Below are 17,832 nucleotides of genomic sequence, written 5' to 3'. Positions count from 1 at the left end.
CCGACGATATGACTCTGCTGACTGCAGCATCAAACTACAGACTGCAAAAAAAATATTTATATAAACATGTACATATTCATCTTATTAAAATGTACTTCTTAAATTAACAACTTAAATTTACAACTTTGTCATTATTTTTATATAAGTACAGTAGAGTAGTACATATTTTAAATTTAAATATATAAATTTAAACTTAAATCAAAACAAAGCTATATTTAATTATTATTTATTTTTTTGGTTATAATAATTTAAAAGTATAAACATTCATTATGATAAATAAAAAATATATATTTAAACATTGACATAATATTTATATATCATAATGTAAGCTTATTTAATCTGCGATGGAACGAAACGCTTCGATATGGAAAGTGGAAGGCAGCGCGCTCCACACTCGCGTACGCGGGAGAGTAGACTCGAAATGTGAGGGCGCCACTAGTGGCTGCCTGCAAATGGCTTATGCAAACTGTATTAATTTTCGTAGTGCATTCTTTTGAATCCTATGAATACTATGAAATCTTATATTATTGTTTCACCAAAATCTGAAATATTAATGTTTTACACGTTTTTCTATGCTTTTATTGTATTATTTTGATTTACAGAAAGATATAGTGCTAAATGAATTTTAGGTATGACTAAAGACGCTCGTCACTCGCTTCATGCTTGGCGGCCATGTCTGAAGCCCGCTTGGACCTTTGAGAGTTCGTGTTGTGCTATTCTTTGTTGTATAAAAAAGACAGTGGTTATTGTTGCTACCAGACAATGATATTATATTTATTATAAATGACTATGAACTTTGTTAATTGTGGAGTGTTTTACAAAGTCGAGCAAATCGATAGAGTTTGCTTCTGCAGAAGTTACTCCAACATCGTATTTTTAGTTCATCCGCCATATTGGCGTTAATATATCTTCGTAAGTCTTTTTTTCATAATATCTTCGCTTATATTTAATAGTTACTCTTTATTTTTGTTATTTTGATAGTATTCTATGTGGTCTACTCCCTGGATTATAGTAAAGTTTGCATGATTTGATTATTAAGCAATATTTCATCATAAATGGTTTGGCCTCTAGACTAAGGGTTTCACCTATTTATTTTCGCGAGCCTAGGGCTCCTTATATAAGTGCCTAAACGTAGAGTAAGTAAAGATATTTCTTATATAGGAACTTAATATTTTCCTTGCCTAATGTTTATTGATGTTGATATAATTATTACTAACTTCCTATTTTTCCACATATTATGTTAAAAATCTTTTTATGAATTCAATGTAAAATCGTTGTCTTATATAATATTTTAGCCTAAATATAGAAATTACAATAAATAACCAACTTTTATTAAAATTTTATCCCTTACACCCTCTTATTAAGCCAATTATTGGGTCAGCTAAAGAATGTTCTAGATCTAAAAAATACCTTCTACACTCTCCAAAGTTTCTCTCAAAGCAAAATTTTATAACTTATATGTGATAACAGTTTGTTTTGACAGGTAATGAATAGCAAACATTGCCACCAAATATCTGTAAGATTATTTATAATAAGTAAAAGGGTAAAGGTAGATCATAAAACTATGTCAATGCATGATTTTATGTGAAAGTGCATGATTCATGAAATTTAAGTGTATCACTTTGACTTCCATTTATAAAACTTAAATTCTTTAAATATATATCTTTGTACATTTACTTTAACTAGAATAAAACAATGAGTATTTTAGTTTTTTTAAAGTATTAAATCAATTTGGAAAACAAGTTGTTTGGGCGGACAGTTAAAAACAGATTGATATCCAGGCTTCTTTCTTAGATCTGACATGATTATATTAAAATAGTTAAAAGTATGATAAAAAAGTAAACCTAATGACTAACTTTAACACCAAGTAACTAAAATAAATCTTGTTAAAATGTTAATGGTGTTATAAATATAATGTAAATATTCAGATTATATTGTATTTTAGGTTTTAAAGAAAGAAATTTAACCAATAAAATTAAATAAAATGGTTCACTATAACATATTTTAGTAATATCAAAATTCTTCATATACCAATTTTATTTTTTTAATTCATAAACATATCACAAGAAAACAATATATACAGAAAAATTCATAGTAGTTTCTCTAACTGGAAAAAAGTTGATGAGGCACATGTATATATTTTCTTAAATTATGCTGTATCTGGCCTGTAGCAGAATATGCAGAGAGAATTTAGTGTTAATATACTGTTTTCTTTACACCTAATTTTCAAGACACTGTATATTTAGTGATGGAACTTGATGTTGAGCTTTGCGCTTCTTGTTACAAGTAGTACTTCTTGTTTGCAAGGAAATGAAAATACTTCATTCTCTGGAATCTTCATGGAAATTGAATTTAATACCCCATGCTTAAACCCAGACACTGCTTTGTATCATAGTAGCCTCATTAAAAAATGTTAAGTAACAATTTTAACCTCCTAATATACAGTGCTGTACATTGCAGGTTAAACTTAAATATATTCATATTAATGTGAAACTCAATGTTTCTTTTTAAATATTTGTCAGAAATAAATAAGTAAATAATAGGTAGTAAATAGTGGTTTCATAATTCTTTCTAAAGTAACTATGCTAGTTCAATGCAAAGGTTGGAGCGTTTGGTTGGAGAGTTCAGGGTAGGTTAGAATGAATGCCAAAAGACAATTAAAATTTATATTGAATACATATATGTTGAGCTTGTGTATTAAATGCATATTAAGGCTAGACATGGTGCAGGTGCATTAGGTGTAACTATGAATGCAACTGATTGTGGGTTCAATCCCCACTTGAGGAAATGAAATATGTAAATTTCCATTTCTTCACTCTATTGTGAAGGCAAAGCGCGGGGTTTAGCTCTGCTGCAAATGTCTCCAGAATTCGCCAGATAGGGGAGAACCGAGTGTCCTAACACTAAATCGTCTACTCTGCTTTGTGTGAGATACAACATGAGGCTCATCTACCTCTAAGTTCTATATCATTAGTAATATAAAGCCAAAGAAAAAAAATATAGATAAAGCCTCCATATACAAATTATAAATACAAACTACAGCTAGTTTAGCTCAGCTGAGCAGGCATAGTCATGTTTGGAATAGTCACAATAAATAAAAAATAAGTTATTTCATGCTTCCAAAGTTAACTAGTAACAATTCTTTCAGTCATAATTCTTAAATGGATTACTTAAACTGAATTAATAGCATACATTAAGTTATATACAACTATGCAAAATCAAAGCTTCTAAGGTGACATTTTTTTGCCAGTTGATATAATTATTATATGAAGCTACCACTATCAATTTCTTTTTTGGACTGTTTTACATAACAAGGATATGAAATTAAGCAAACCTGATGAAATTGTTGACCTTATCTGCTGCATACTCACACACAGTGACTTTGATATTTTAACTAAAACACAGGCCTATAATAATCCTGTTGAACAGTTTCATTTATAATGTGTAAACATTGTTTTCATTTTTGAAATTCACTATTTACTGTATTCCTTGTTGTATTTTACATAATGTTTTGTAGTTAAGTTGGTCTTTTTGTATTCCATCTAAAATGCTTTTGATCTTTGATTTATATTTGAAAACTATAAATTAGGTTGAATAACATTCTTAAGATAGCTGATTTATATATATTAATACTGTGGCTGTTTTCTTAGAGGTTCACATTAGATTGTTCCTGACTTTTGATTTATTTATAATATCAAAATATACTCATCACACTAAATAACTTTTTCAAGCAAAATCACTGTGGTACACGGTCTATTTGTAGGTCTTAAACATTTATGAACTCATTGAAATATATAGAAAATTTTATTTTGTAGATTTTTGAGTATCATGTGTATGTATAATGTGTTGTGTGACTGCTGGAATTACACAGTTAAATCTACTGTGCATAGAAGGCCGATATGTATATAACATAGTAGGTTCTTTTGAGATTGTAGGGAAATACAAAGAGTTTGATTTTCTGATATTTCTCTTTTACAATTATTATTATTATTATATATATATATATATATATAAAATAAAAATATATATTTCATAAAAACTATTCATTACCATTTTTTTATATGATAAAATTTTGATGTTTTAGTAGTAATATATAAAAATGCCTGTTTAAGTAATATAGTAGTAGTAATATAGTATAAATTTTCAGTTTATTAATAATAAATAATTTTCAGGTGTGGAAGATTTTTTATTAAGTATAACAGTATCTTCACTACAAGCATCAACTCTGCAGGCATATATGCAGGTATTAATTTTATATGTTTTATCAATTCAATATGTATATACGTTTATATAATATGTATATATAATATATATTCAATATGTATATGTCAAAAATATGAATATTTTTCAGATCTAATTATTAGGAGAACAAAATGAAGTACACCTAGGTGCGTATGCACCGCACCACATTATATTATGATAGAATGGTTATATGTTATAAGAGGTTATAGCTGATGCCTCTGAGCCAGAGATTGGATGAGCCTCTTGTTACAATTGAGGTGAGTCTATATTAACTAAACTTTAAAATTTTTGCTAAATGTGTAATATACTCTGTAGTGACTGCATCATTTTGGCAGGTAGATTGCAGACTCCAGCACAATGCAGCAGGCAGTCGATCCTCTTGCTACAACAAGCACTGTAAGCTGTATATTTATTATGTATATTTATTTCTATCATATTATATTTATATATATATGTTATATTTATAATTTTTTTTTATCACAAACAGCCGACGGCGGAGACTGTCAATGGCGCGTCCTCGGAGGATGTCCAGCGTCGGCAAGGGCGGGTGACCAATCAGCTGCAATTCCTCCAAAAGAATGTGATTAAGGCTGTGTGGAAACATAAATTTGCCTGGCCTTTTCACCAACCTGTAGATGCAAAAAAACTGAACCTTCCTGTAAGTGTAATAATTATATGTTTTTAATGGTTATTTGAGTGCCCTTAAAATTAAATTTGTACATTAACAATTTATTTTATAGGACTATCACAAAATCATAAAAAAGCCCATGGATTTGGGCACTATCAAAAAACGCCTCGAGTCCAATTATTACTTCTCAGCTCAAGAATGTATTCAAGACTTCAACACAATGTTTACAAACTGTTATGTCTACAACAAACCAGGAGAAGATGTAGTTGTGATGGCGCAAACATTAGAAAAACTATTTCTAAATAGGGTAAGGTTTTGCTTGAAGTTTAAGTTTAAATCAATAAAAATAAATAATTTATATATATCTTAATACATATAAATCTATAGCATTAATACACTAGGAATAACTTTTTTAATTAATTAAATATTTTGGTTTATCTCATAAATGTATGAATCTTATCTTTCATAATAGATAGCGCAAATGGACAAAGAGGAGAAGGAGATGGACATGCCATCTAACAGTGGGAAAGGTACGGTGAAGAAGCGCACAGGCGGGCCGAGTACCGGCGTGCCGGCGGGGGGAGCCGTGGTGGCGGCGGGCGCGGGTGTCGCAGCAGGCGCGGCCGTGGCGGCGATGGGCGCGCGGACCGCCGCTGTTAAGCCGCTAGCACCGGCGCCGCATCCTGCCTTCGTAGGTTCTACGAATACTACCACAACGCCCACCCTCACTGCCCCCTCAGCTACGCCGCCGGCCACCCATACTGGACTACCTCAGCAGGTTCTATTCTTATTTGATTTTATATATTATATAATGATTATAATAAGGCTTTGTACTTTTCCTCAAATGAAAATTTATAAAATACCATGTCTCTGTCGGAGATGTTCTCTTTTTTCCTTTTCAATAGTTTATTTATATTAGGATTAATTATTTTCAATGTGGATTGTATCTGGGTATACACCTCCTCCAATCCGCTATATACTTTTCTCTTTATAACCACCTGCATCCAGTCTGGTATAGTTAATAGGTTCCAGAATAGATGCCAAGAGTATATATGTATAATGATTTAAGTGTATTATAGTGAAATGCATAATGTCTATAGGTGGCAACTCAACCTTCAAACTTTCATGTCAACCAAGCTGCTGCGCCTCCAGTATCCACTATACCAGCTGTTACACTATCACAAACTCAACCTGCTAAGGTCAGTTAACAATTATTTATCATTTAAGTGACAAATAAATATTTCAATGATATCATATATATGATAATTTGTTATTAATAAAATTACTTTTGTAGGTAAAAAAGGGCGTTAAAAGAAAAGCCGATACTACTACGCCTATGGGTAGCTCCTTTGAAGGTGGCTATACAACGCCTACTATTGACCAACAGAGTGGACCCAAACCTGCCAAAATTTCAACAAGAAGAGAAAGTGGTAGACAGAAAAAGGTAAATAGCTTAAGTTTTAAATTTTTAGGCCAGTCGTGGCGCAGGGGCAAAAGCGGGGACCGTAAACACGATAGGTTGTGGATTTGGTTTCCATTTGAGGAAATTAAACATTTTATATTTTCTATTCATTTCTCTGGTAACGACGCAAAGCGCGGCTTTGATTTCATTCAACACGCAATGTCTCCAGAATTCGATAGAATGTGGGGGATGGAAATGTCGTAATGGGCACGGAGAATCTTACCCTGCTATGTGTTTTTTTATTATAATATTAATATTAGTAAAAATTGGTTTAATATTAATTACATGAATTATAATAAATCTATTAAATCTTATGCTGTTATCAAATGATCACCAGGTCTTATGTACATCGTTAAATAGCCACTTCACTTTATACAAATTTCATGTTCATTTGACTTAAACTAAAATAACTAAAATAACTAAAATAACAATGAATCTCTTTAAGTTGCAAATTTTACACTTTTCACCAATCAATTATACAATTCTATTTAGTTTTTATAAAGATGTACATAAATTAAGAATCGATTTAGAAGTATGAAGTAAGTAAGTAAGTTTGTTTGGTCCGCTCAGGCCAGCCGTGTGGGCGACGACGGATTCAAGATGGGCGGGATGTCGCCGTCGGTGGGTGGCGCCGGCGCGTCGCACGCCGCGCTCACGCCGCAACTCGCCAAGAGCAAGGAGAAGCTGTCCGACGCGCTCAAGAGCTGCAACGAAATACTTAAAGAGCTGTTCTCCAAAAAGCACTCTGTGAGTTGGCACTTGATTTCACTAAATACAAATATGGTATTAGTTTATTTTATTTCCATTGTTTTATTATTACCATGTAAATATGTTTATAATTTATTTACAAATATTTTCTTTAGGGTTACGCATGGCCGTTTTATAAACCCGTGGACGCAGAGTTGCTAGGTCTGCACGATTATTTTGATATCATCAAGAAACCTATGGATCTAGGGACAGTAAAACAAAAGATGGACAATAGAGCTTATAAAACAGCCGCAGAGTTTGCGGCTGATGTGCGTTTAATATTCACTAATTGCTACAAGTATAACCCTCCCGATCATGACGTTGTCGCCATGGCGCGTAAGTTGCAGGACGTCTTCGAAATGAGGTGAGAAACTATTCTACATATTATTTAAATCAATAATTTATTAAAATTAATTTATTATTTAAATTAATAGCCATCAATCAATTTAAATAACACTTTATAATTCAATGTATTAATTTTATGTTTTGTTCATTAGATATGCGAAAATTCCCGATGAACCGAGTCACGTAGGGATGCCGCATATTGATAAAGGCAGTTCTGCTTCAAGTTCTGAATCTGGATCCGAGTCTGACTCTGAATCGGATGACTCGGATGAGGAAAGAAATAATAAAGTCAAATTGTTGGAGAAAGAACTGCTTGCACTTCAAGAGAAAATGAGGAAGCTTGTTGAGGAATCAAATAACAAGAAAAAGGCTAAGAAGAAAATTAAGGACAAACAAAAGAAACAGATTCCTAATAGTGCTATTCCAAAAGCAAATGCAGTTGCTGGGTATGGCGCGAAAGCTAACAACATTGGGGAAAATCTAGGTGAGTCAATAAACATATGTTTGAGAATATGAGAGCATGATATGAACATGATACTTGATATTATTTCACACTTTGTTGACCAAAATATTGCTCTCGCTAATCACATATTTTGAACATAACTTTAATTAAATTTTATCATCTTAAGAAAATAGGCTATACTTTCTGGAGATAAGGTAATTTATTCTGTCACCTTACACAACCCATCATAGTAATTTCTTCAATCTTAAAGAAAGATCTGCATGAGAATCAACATACGCTGTCTCTTTTGGCTATGTACTCAATTATAGCTGTTTCTATAATATATTGTGAGAAATTGGAATGTTTTTAAAAATAAGATTAAAACACATTGTCTATATGTTTCTAAATTATTCGGAAAGAGATTATATGTAATTGGAATAGATGATATGTAACACCCCAAAAACAATCATTCACAGAAGTTTCCTTCCATTAAGGGCTGTTGCCTACAACTGCCCCGATTGACACAATTCCATAGCTTTTATAGTCTTTTTCATCTAGAGGGTACATGACCCTCTTTTACACGAATTGTTAGCACAATATGCATTTATTAGGCATATAAACCCTCTCGTTGAAAAAAATTTTTAACTCTGGTTATAAATAATAAAAAACAAATAAAAACACAAAAGTAACAATTCCTTACACTACGACAGCGTCATCGACGGCGACGAGCGGCGTGCGCAAGGCGGGCAGCAAGCGCGGCGCCAGCACGGGCGCGGCGAGCGCGGCGGCCGCGACCACTGCCACAAAGGCGGCCGCGCGCCCACCCGCCAAGAAGAAGAGCTCCACACCCACGGCTGCGCCGCCGCATCACGCGCACCACGCACACCACGCGCCCGCGCATCACGCGCACCACGCCCACCACGCGCACCACGCGCACCCCGATACCGATGACGAGGACCTCGCCAAGCCCATGTCCTACGATGAGAAGCGCCAGCTCTCGCTCGATATCAACAAGCTGCCTGGTACTTACTATATGTTTCTAAAGCGCTATTGTAAATTTATATTGGATTGTAGTATCCTAAATTGATATAATGGAATTTTCCATTTGTGATAACCTAATCTTTGTGTGGTGACAGTAGCGTGGTTGGATTACTGTATAAACATTAGCAGTACAATAACAATAGTTTAATATTCTATTTGTTATAGTAGAATATTCTATAACAAAATATTTATTTTGAGATCAGCCGTGGCTTACAAATACAAACGTGAGCGAGAAATTAAATATTTAAAAAATTTTCATTTCTTCGGCCTGGTAACGGCAATATGCAATGCCTGTAGAATTCGGCCAGTTCCAGGTCGCCTTTGATTAGCCTGGTATGTGCCGGATACGGCGTCAAGCTAAAAAATATGTTCTTTCTATATCTATAAAATTAAGTTTATTTATTATATGCTTTTCTTTTTGTCTTTAGGTGATAAGCTCGGCAAAGTAGTTCACATAATTCAAAACAGAGAACCGTCACTAAGAGATTCCAATCCTGATGAAATTGAAATTGACTTTGAAACATTAAAACCTTCAACGCTTAGGGAATTAGAAAATTATGTTGCTTCATGTCTTCGGAAAAAAACACGTAAGTTTCGTCTTTTCAAACATTAAATTCACACCATAGTTTTGTTATTAAATAGCAGTATCTCATTATAATAAAATCTTTTAGATCGGAAAGTGTCTGGTAAATCTAAAGATGAACAAATGGCTGAGAAGAAACAAGAATTAGAAAAACGACTGCAAGATGTCTCAGGCCAATTAGGAACAAATAAGAAACAGCAACCTAAAAAAGGTATGTATCATTTATGTAATTCATACAAATGTGTTTATAGTGTGAAGTTTGTATTTATTTGTGGGTTCGAGTCCTACATCCGTGTATAGCCAATCCAACACAAATAAATTTAGTCATGTGGCAGCTAGTCATAACTTATATTATTTTGATATTTATTATATATTTAATTACCTGGTTGACCTGGGCGGCTTCGTCCGCTTAAACTTATTGTTATATTATAGTCTATCTCTACATAAATTGTAGCATATGTGTTATTTATATATTATATCTAGCTTTATGCTTAATTTTTCAAAAATATTTGTGAAATATATTTTTTTTTATAATTTTATCTCATACGCTGTGTGTGCATATAGTAGAGGGAACACTATTCTCCATTTTGTCTTGTTACCGGACCGAAGAAATGAAAATAATTAATTTCCTTGAGTAAGGAAAGCGAATCCACGACCGTCTCGTTTACAGTCGGAGTCTGTGCCACTGGGCCACGACAGTGTCAACTTTATGAAATATAGGTAGTTAAAATGAGTGTCGTGTGTTGTGTGCGCAGAGGGCTGCAAGGAGGGGCTCGGCGGCGGCATGTCGTCTTCATCGTCGTCCTCCGACTCGTCCAACTCGTCCTCCAGCACCGACACCAGCTCGTCCGACAGCAGTGACAGTGAAGCAGGTTAGACTTAGCGGCGCCCTACTAAACGACTTACACTTAGATATTATGTTACTTGCATTTAATTACGACCTCTTATCCGAGAATCAAATCTGACAGGTTTTTACCTTTGCCAGTATTTTTTTTAAAAATGTGACTGATGATCGCGCAGCGCCCGTCGTTTGGCGCGGAGAGGGATGACGACTTTTTTTAAATATTTTATTCTAGTCTGAACGTAAGTGACAGAATGAATGGTTGCGATTTACGACCCTGAGAGACTAGTTAGCTCACAAAGTCTACGTATGTAGTGGCTTTTTGCGTCCCAGCAGTGGATGCTTATACTTTTGTATATTTTTTTATTTATAGACATTCACTCTTTAAAATGAATTAATTTATTACTTCGATATTGTGCGATGATCACAATTATTCCACTTAACTGAAAGGGATCGTGTGATACGCCATGAATGCTCCAAACGTGAAAGTTACAAAGAATGGATGTTGAATGCTGTCTGTTGTGAGGAGTGATAATAGTTTGTCAATGTTCTTGGTTGGTAGCTTATAAATGAATATCACTTACGTGAAACGAGTTCAGGTGGAACCACCTCGCAATAAATGCTTGTTTACAAGACATTTAGTACTTATGTTTTCTTGAAAGTAGAGGGTTAGTTGTGTGCTTGAGTTAGCGTGCGTGTGCCGCAGAAGTAGTTCTGTATGATTTATATTACTGTGATATTGGAAAGAGGGATCCTACTCTTTACATTCGATCAGAATAAAATAACAATTGCTCGAGCATAATAAGAAATGTTGGTAAAGGCACAAACGGCCAGTCGCTAGTAAGGAGGAGAAGCCAGCTTTGGTGTCCGTCGACGCTCGTAACTGGTGCCGGTAAGAGTGTATACATGGTGTGCTTTCATGTACCGATAGGAAATACCTTTTCACATTAATATTTTTAACTATATCATGTCCTCGAGTGCGAATTCGTTTCATTTGCATCCTTGAAATTGTGATCTCTCGGTATATATATATATTGGAAACTTCAGATCTCACGTTAAATAAGTATAGTTCGCGTAGCCGACGTCGGTCGCGTCGCGTCGCCAGGAGCCGGCGCCACGGTATGCAAACAATTGTGTGAGGGCGGACCCCAGCGGAGGTGCGTCTGCGTTCTAGTGACATGTGTAGTTAAAAATTTAATTCTCTGAAAAGGTATGCTTTATTGGTTGAACGCTTGTTACTCGATACTTGCGCCCGACTGCGGCTCCCACGCGACGCGACCCGCCCGTTGTACCACGACCACCCAAAGCTGGCCTCCTTCCTTCCACAAATTGTTTGCAAACTTGTATACCATATATATATAGTGCGAAACCGTCAACTACTATGTTATGGAGTTAGGTCCTACTGCTGTAATTTACATTTGTCGTTAGTGATCTTACTTTAGGCAGCTGAATAATTGTAATTTTAATAGTTAGCCTTGTTCGCCACCAAATTGTAATTTGTGTAATATCCTATTGGAGGAGGGAGGAAGATGGTGCAATAATATACGTGTGTCACGACAGGTGCTTGGCAGAACACATGCTTTTTGTCATATTTTTTAGAAATCTTTTATTAAATTTTTAATGATCATGATGTAAACTTCTTGAGATAGTCAACAGTTTTAATGAACAAGATTAATATGCTAAGATTTTCTTATGGTACATAACGAAAGTATCATTTATCTCATATAATTAATTATCTGTTGGCGTTAAACGTTTATGTCAAAATGGAAAATACAAGTCAATTCAATTCTCTATCTGTGGCTATTGAGCAATGTAGTCAATGATTTTAAAAAATTAAATGTCTTGACTATGACTGGGAATTTAAAAAAAACTTTTATTATATACGTTTAAATATTACTTTAATTAGCTTAATTGATAAATATAATTTTAGGTTTATAGGTATTTTATAAAAATGCAAATAAATATTATATATATAGCATCTTTTAGAGTATTGTAATATTTCAATTAATCTAATTTATTTTTTTGACTACAGTCAACGTATTTTTTGTTGCAGAATAATAATATGTGAAATATATAATATATAGTTTATTTTAAAAATCTAGCTATTGCTTGTAATTTTTGTTTTCTGAAAAGCATCTTGTATTAGGCCTAATGAAATGTTAAAAGTTATACATACTCATGTGACACCACATAGTCGGCATCGTAACTCATTTTCAAGAAGAAACTTGATGATTTAGCTCAATATATATCATTGTTTTATTACAGTTTTAGAAGATTTTATAATATATTTATTTTATTTTATATAATGTTACTCGAATTAAAAACCGCTTCAATGTAAGACTAAATAAAATTTGGCTGACAGTATTTTAATATAAGCTGTTAAAGAAAATTGACATTTGTTACATTCCTAGCCATTTCTAAGAAATAGGATAAAAATAAAACAAAACAGTAGTTTATTGCAAGTACAATTTGTTTTTTTTTTATAATAAAGATGAAGTCTTACATTATACAAAAGTAGGCAAGGGCATTTTGTTTATTTTACTTTTGTTTCTTGCACTTCAATCTAACTAACTACTCTAGCTTTAAATCCTTTTTGCCAATTATTTTTACATCTTATGCATATTGCCTTTGCCTCACATTATGTATTATGTTTGAATCCTCGCTTTTTCTAGGGCCGAGATAATAGAACAAATTAGTCGATCGTATACTCTTGTTAGAATATTGCATATAAGTTTATGGAGATTACTATTGTGAAATGTTTATGATGAAAACTACAAACATTGATATTAATTTGCTAAAAATGACATGTATAGATGTTTTTGATTTTGTTTTTAAGAAATTAAGTAAATGTTTTGTACAATTAAATATGCGACGATTTATTTGATGTAGATTTTGATGTGTGTAAACAGAGACACCATGTGTAAATTTTATATAAGATTTATTTAATCGACCCTCACGACTTTAAATTGACTAGTTTGTAAGAATGAGTGGTAATAAAAGAACTTTGTATATAATTCAGTATATTACAGAAATTTAAGTAAAACTTTTAAGTAACATATTTTGAATTTTATTTTCCACCCTGAGATCTGAAGTTCCGATAGTGTTCTAATGCATGCGTTTAAGGTATTTCCTATGAATTACGTGATAATATAAATAACCTTCTTTTCAATATCCACAGACTGCTACAAGGTCGAATATGAATATGGTTTATAATATTTGAAATGGTTAAGGTAGTGCCTAGTATATATTTGTTTGTGGTTTTCATGAGACTATTGCAGCACAGTTTATTTCAATTACAATAGTTCATATATTTTTGTCTATAAAAGGAATATTTTCTTTGTTATTCTAATAACGATAAAGATATAGAGGCACCTTTTTCTGGATTACTTGATAATTTTTGTCTAATATAACAAAAACCATTTAGAATATATCTCTGACTCGAGCAGACAAGAAATAATAAATGGTAATGAATTTTGATAAGAAGAAATAATTATGAAGGTCTGGGAAGATCTTTATATAAATGTTGTTGCAGCACATTTAGGTAGGTGAATATATTTTGTAGTCAAAATTTGTATTGTTTTTCAATTACCTTTTTTATTCATTTGTTTTGTAATTACAGGAACGAGTGCGGGCAAACCTTCTAAGAAGAAAATCAAAAAACAGGGTCTACAAATCCCATCGCAAAATGTAACTAATTTTATAATATAATTTATTTCTAAAAAGGCTGAACTGAAACTTAATAAGTAAAATATTTTTCCAGAAACAGATCCCTCCAGGTACGGTTGTGGCGCCGACACCCGCGGTCGCTCCGCCGCCCGCCCCGGCGCCCGTCCTGGCCTCTGCCCCCGCGCCCCCGCCCGCCGACCCGACGCCCGAGCCCAAACTTGAGCCACCAGCGCCGGCGCCCTCGCCCCCGCTCGAGCCCAAGAAGACGGCTGTCGTAGCGCCCCTCGCACACCCCCCGCCGCATCCCGCCACGCAGGTCCCGCCGCATCCCGCAATGCACCCGCCCGCCACTATTGCACCGGACTCTTCCAGCGTCCCCACGCTCAGGGAGCCCGATTTGATCAAACCACCGCTCAAAATGGAGCCCCGCAACGGCCTCGACAAAGTGGACACGTCGCACTACATAGACCCCATAGAGCGCTCCCTGGCCAGCCTGGAGCGCAGCCTGCAGGCGGATGTGCCGATGGACGTGAGCGTGGGCGCGGCGGAGGCGTCGATGCGGCTCGACGACTTCCCCCTTCCCAAGCCCTCGATGATGCCGGACGCCGCCCATCAAAACCTCATGGCCCAGCTGGGCGGGCTCTCGGAGATAACGCACGTGAGCGAGCAGATAAAGAGCGAGTTGTACGTGCCCCCTCACAACGGCTTCGTGGATAAGAATCCGGCGCACGAGCGCGAGCTGCTGCGTTCCGAGGCGCCGGCGCCGCCCGTAGCATCCATCTTTGACCCCGTGTACTCGGCGCCGCCGCACCTCAGCGCGCCCGGCGCCCCCGGCATGATGCAGACCGTCATAAAGAAGGAGGAGATCAAGCCCCTACTCACGCCCAAACCAATCGAAGATCTCATGGGTGTGCCCAACATGGTCTCGAACAACCAACTACCTGATAGAGTAAAATATGAAATAGATAAAAAAGTGGATGATAATAAGAATTCACATTTTGCTCAAGCCTTTAAACTTAAACAAGAACAGAATTTAAAGAATGCCAGTTCTTGGTCCTCGTTAGCACAGGCTGGCAGTCCACAAAGTATACCTAATATGGGTACCAATAATCAAATTAAACAAAAACCTGTAATGGACAGTTTTCAAGTAAGTGGCGTGATAATTTTTTTAAGTATGTATTTTTTTAAAAAGTTTACTTACCCTATATTTTACTGAACAGGCATTTAAAAAACAAGCGCGTGAAAAAATGGATCGACAACGAGCTCTTATTGAACAACAAGAACTTAGGAAAAAAGAGCAAGCAGAAAAAGAAAGACAACGCCAAGAAACTGAAAGGCGGCATCCTGAAGATGACAAAATGAGGTAAGATAACATAAACACTACTAATATACTTTTCCGATGGTTTTTTTGTGCTGAACACGAATCCGACCCCAGAATTGCTCCATTAGCTCTGGTTTTTGAGATAACCTAACCGATATTTATGGTCCTACCACAATGCGATTTTTTTTCTTTAAGTCTATATAGAGGTTAGAGTACATAACTAGCCCTTTTAAATGCAGTTGAGATTGCTCGAATATCTCATTTTTTCTTCAAGATTTTCAACTTTCAAATTTTCGAAAAACACGTTTTTTTAAAGAGATGGTCGCTCGTTAAATATATAAGCGAAGTAGAGGGGTACAAAGATGCTAACAACATAAATACGCTTGGAGGTAGCTTAATGAGAACAGCTTAATGGTGAGAGTGCTGGGATGGTTTCCAAAAATCCGGGTTCTGGTCTCGCTACATTAAAATAATTATACATTTTCTAAATTATTTTTATATATTATAATAAATATTGGAATAAAAGTCTTAAAATGTAGGACTAGAATAGGAGTCCAGTACGTTATAGTTGTGGTATTGTCCTCGCAGGGTGGGGGTGAGCGCGCGCAAGGCGGAGAGCGCGGAGGTATCGTCGCCGTCGGTGTCGCCGGTGGCGCGCGGCTCGCCGCCGGCCGCTCCCGCCGCGCCGCCCGCGCCCGCCGCTCCCGACAAGCCGCCCGCCTCCGAGCGCGACCGCCTGCGCCAGCGCGAGCAGGAACGCCGGCGCCGCGAGGCGGTCAGTACACACACGCATTTATATATTGAAACACATAAAAACCACATTTACGGTCTCTTAGAGCTCAGAAAATTAAAAGTGTGCATTTTATATGAAATTCACCGCGTAATCAAAACCAGGGTTCTTTCCGTGGGCGTACAGTTTTAAAACAAACAAAGGAAAAAAAAATAATTAAATATAGTATTTATATTTGTAGTTAATTTCCTATATGTGATTTAATTAATTTATTATTGAGGCCAGTCGTGGCGCAGGAGCTCAAAGTGTACCTGAATACGCGACTGGTTGTGGGTGCGATCCCTACTGGAGGAAATGTAGTATTTATTTAAATTAATATTCCATTTCCGTTCCCGTTTCCGTTCGCTCTGATGTCCAGGCAAAAGCGCGACATTGAGTCCCCGCACAACCAACACAATAAATTTTGAAATGCCTTCAAAATTCGGCAGAAAGTGGGGAACATCTGCCTACCCTGCTGTGTGCGGAATATAGCTTGAAGCTGATTTAATTTTGATTTTTAATTATTGTATGTATTACAATTTATCCTTATTTTCTTCTATTACCACAGATGGCCGGCCAAATAGACATGAACATGCAAAGTGACCTGATGGCAGCGTTCGAAGAATCGTTGTAGTGCGTTACGCAGACTTTATTTTTAATTGTACATATATTGAATATATAAATATAACGTCAATGCAATTTATACATATGATTATGTATGGCGCCGAAGTGGTGTAGTGATCGTTTTGTGTGTGAACCTACTACTGTGTGGACTAACATGTGGTTAAGTGCTGTGAATAGATATACTTATTATAAATTAAACTGTTGTACCATCAATCTGGATTTCGTGCTACGAGGGGGGTTGCATTTTAACATAAATTGTATTATAATAAGTTTGTATGCGAGTTCTCGTTGTAAACTCTCTTTACATTCGTAAGCCTATAATATATTTATATTTTGTTCTAGAAGTCGTCTACCTTCCGAACTTGTTTTATAGTATGTACTAATAAATAGTATGGTAGTAATTGACATTGGGAAAAAAAAAATCAAAAAATGTTTTATTTTATGTAATAATGAATAGACAATGTACTTTAACCATGAAATCTGTTATTCTTCCCGCGTCGTATAGACGACAGCGCCGCAGAGTCGGCCGGCGGCGGTTTACGTTATGTATTTAATAGTAAATGAAATTTCTGTTACGTGTTCGATTTTCGATGAATATTGCTTAATGTTAGTAGATTTTTTATCAGTCTGTCAACAGGAAACAGATCAAATGTCATACATTTGATTTGAAATATATTTATTTTACATTGGAATATGTCTTTTTATGTTTTGTAGTTAGCTGACTCCAGTGGGAAATGTATTTAAAGTATTATGAAAAATCATGATCATACTCATAGGAAGATACCTCGTTGGAGTATCACACCTTAATAAAATTGTATATTGTTAAGCATATTATAATTTCAACCGTTTTACAGCCTCAAATCAAAATGTAGATATAAAGTAAAATATATTGACATTCCATATTGTACTGTGTTGTTTAAATTAATGTATAATTTTAAAACGACATGTATATCTATCTCTCAACCCACACGTACTGGTTTAAACATCAATTGAATAAATCTTATATCTACATGTTTCAGATGAAAATTCATTTATTTTATACCTGAGCCAGTCTAGTTAAAATGTTCACCTATTCAATGTGGTACTTATACTAACTAATCTTAGTCAAGCTTATAAAAATT

The 17,832-nt window shown here is 35.2% G+C and overlaps 1 protein-coding gene across 3 annotated transcripts; it reads left to right on the top strand.

The window, feature by feature from the left end:
* The first annotated feature begins 761 nt into the window (after positions 1–761).
* LOC146534666 (homeotic protein female sterile-like) lies at positions 762–17,736 on the top strand. 3 transcript variants are annotated; one of them, XM_085192951.1, is made up of 21 exons: positions 762–912; positions 4,173–4,243; positions 4,352–4,499; positions 4,582–4,638; positions 4,730–4,900; positions 4,983–5,177; positions 5,343–5,648; positions 5,971–6,069; positions 6,165–6,314; positions 6,903–7,079; positions 7,196–7,443; positions 7,577–7,908; positions 8,577–8,888; positions 9,336–9,494; positions 9,579–9,701; positions 10,246–10,362; positions 13,951–14,018; positions 14,092–15,144; positions 15,218–15,360; positions 15,907–16,093; positions 16,656–17,736. In XM_085192951.1, exons 3-21 carry the CDS (start codon positions 4,455–4,457, stop codon positions 16,719–16,721), a joined length of 4,008 nt encoding a protein of 1,335 aa, XP_085049077.1. In that variant the 5' UTR covers positions 762–912; positions 4,173–4,243; positions 4,352–4,454; the 3' UTR covers positions 16,722–17,736. The 3 variants fall into 3 exon arrangements, with proteins under 3 accessions (XP_085049077.1, XP_085049078.1, XP_085049079.1); XM_085192952.1 differs by having other exon boundaries at positions 4,578–4,638; XM_085192953.1 differs by having other exon boundaries at positions 4,558–4,638.
* The last annotated feature ends 96 nt before the right edge of the window (positions 17,737–17,832 follow it).

The sequence above is a fragment of the Heliconius melpomene genome, chromosome 11, assembly GCF_056956725.1.
Source record: "Heliconius melpomene rosina isolate 202511_hmr_F chromosome 11, ASM5695672v1, whole genome shotgun sequence".
Taxonomy (NCBI): domain Eukaryota; kingdom Metazoa; phylum Arthropoda; class Insecta; order Lepidoptera; family Nymphalidae; genus Heliconius; species Heliconius melpomene.
The sequence above is the reverse complement of the archived record's forward strand: the minus strand, read 5'-3'. Positions and strand labels throughout refer to the sequence as shown.

Bases quoted from the DNA above. Each gene is read 5' to 3' on its own strand.
- LOC146534666 (XM_085192951.1), top strand. From the start codon at position 4,455: ATGCCTCTGAGCCAGAGATTGGATGAGCCTCTTGTTACAATTGAG. The intron at 5,178-5,342 runs GTAAGGTTTTGC...CTTTCATAATAG, and splicing joins AAAAACTATTTCTAAATAGG to ATAGCGCAAATGGACAAAGA. The intron at 15,145-15,217 runs GTAAGTGGCGTG...TTTACTGAACAG, and splicing joins CTGTAATGGACAGTTTTCAA to GCATTTAAAAAACAAGCGCG.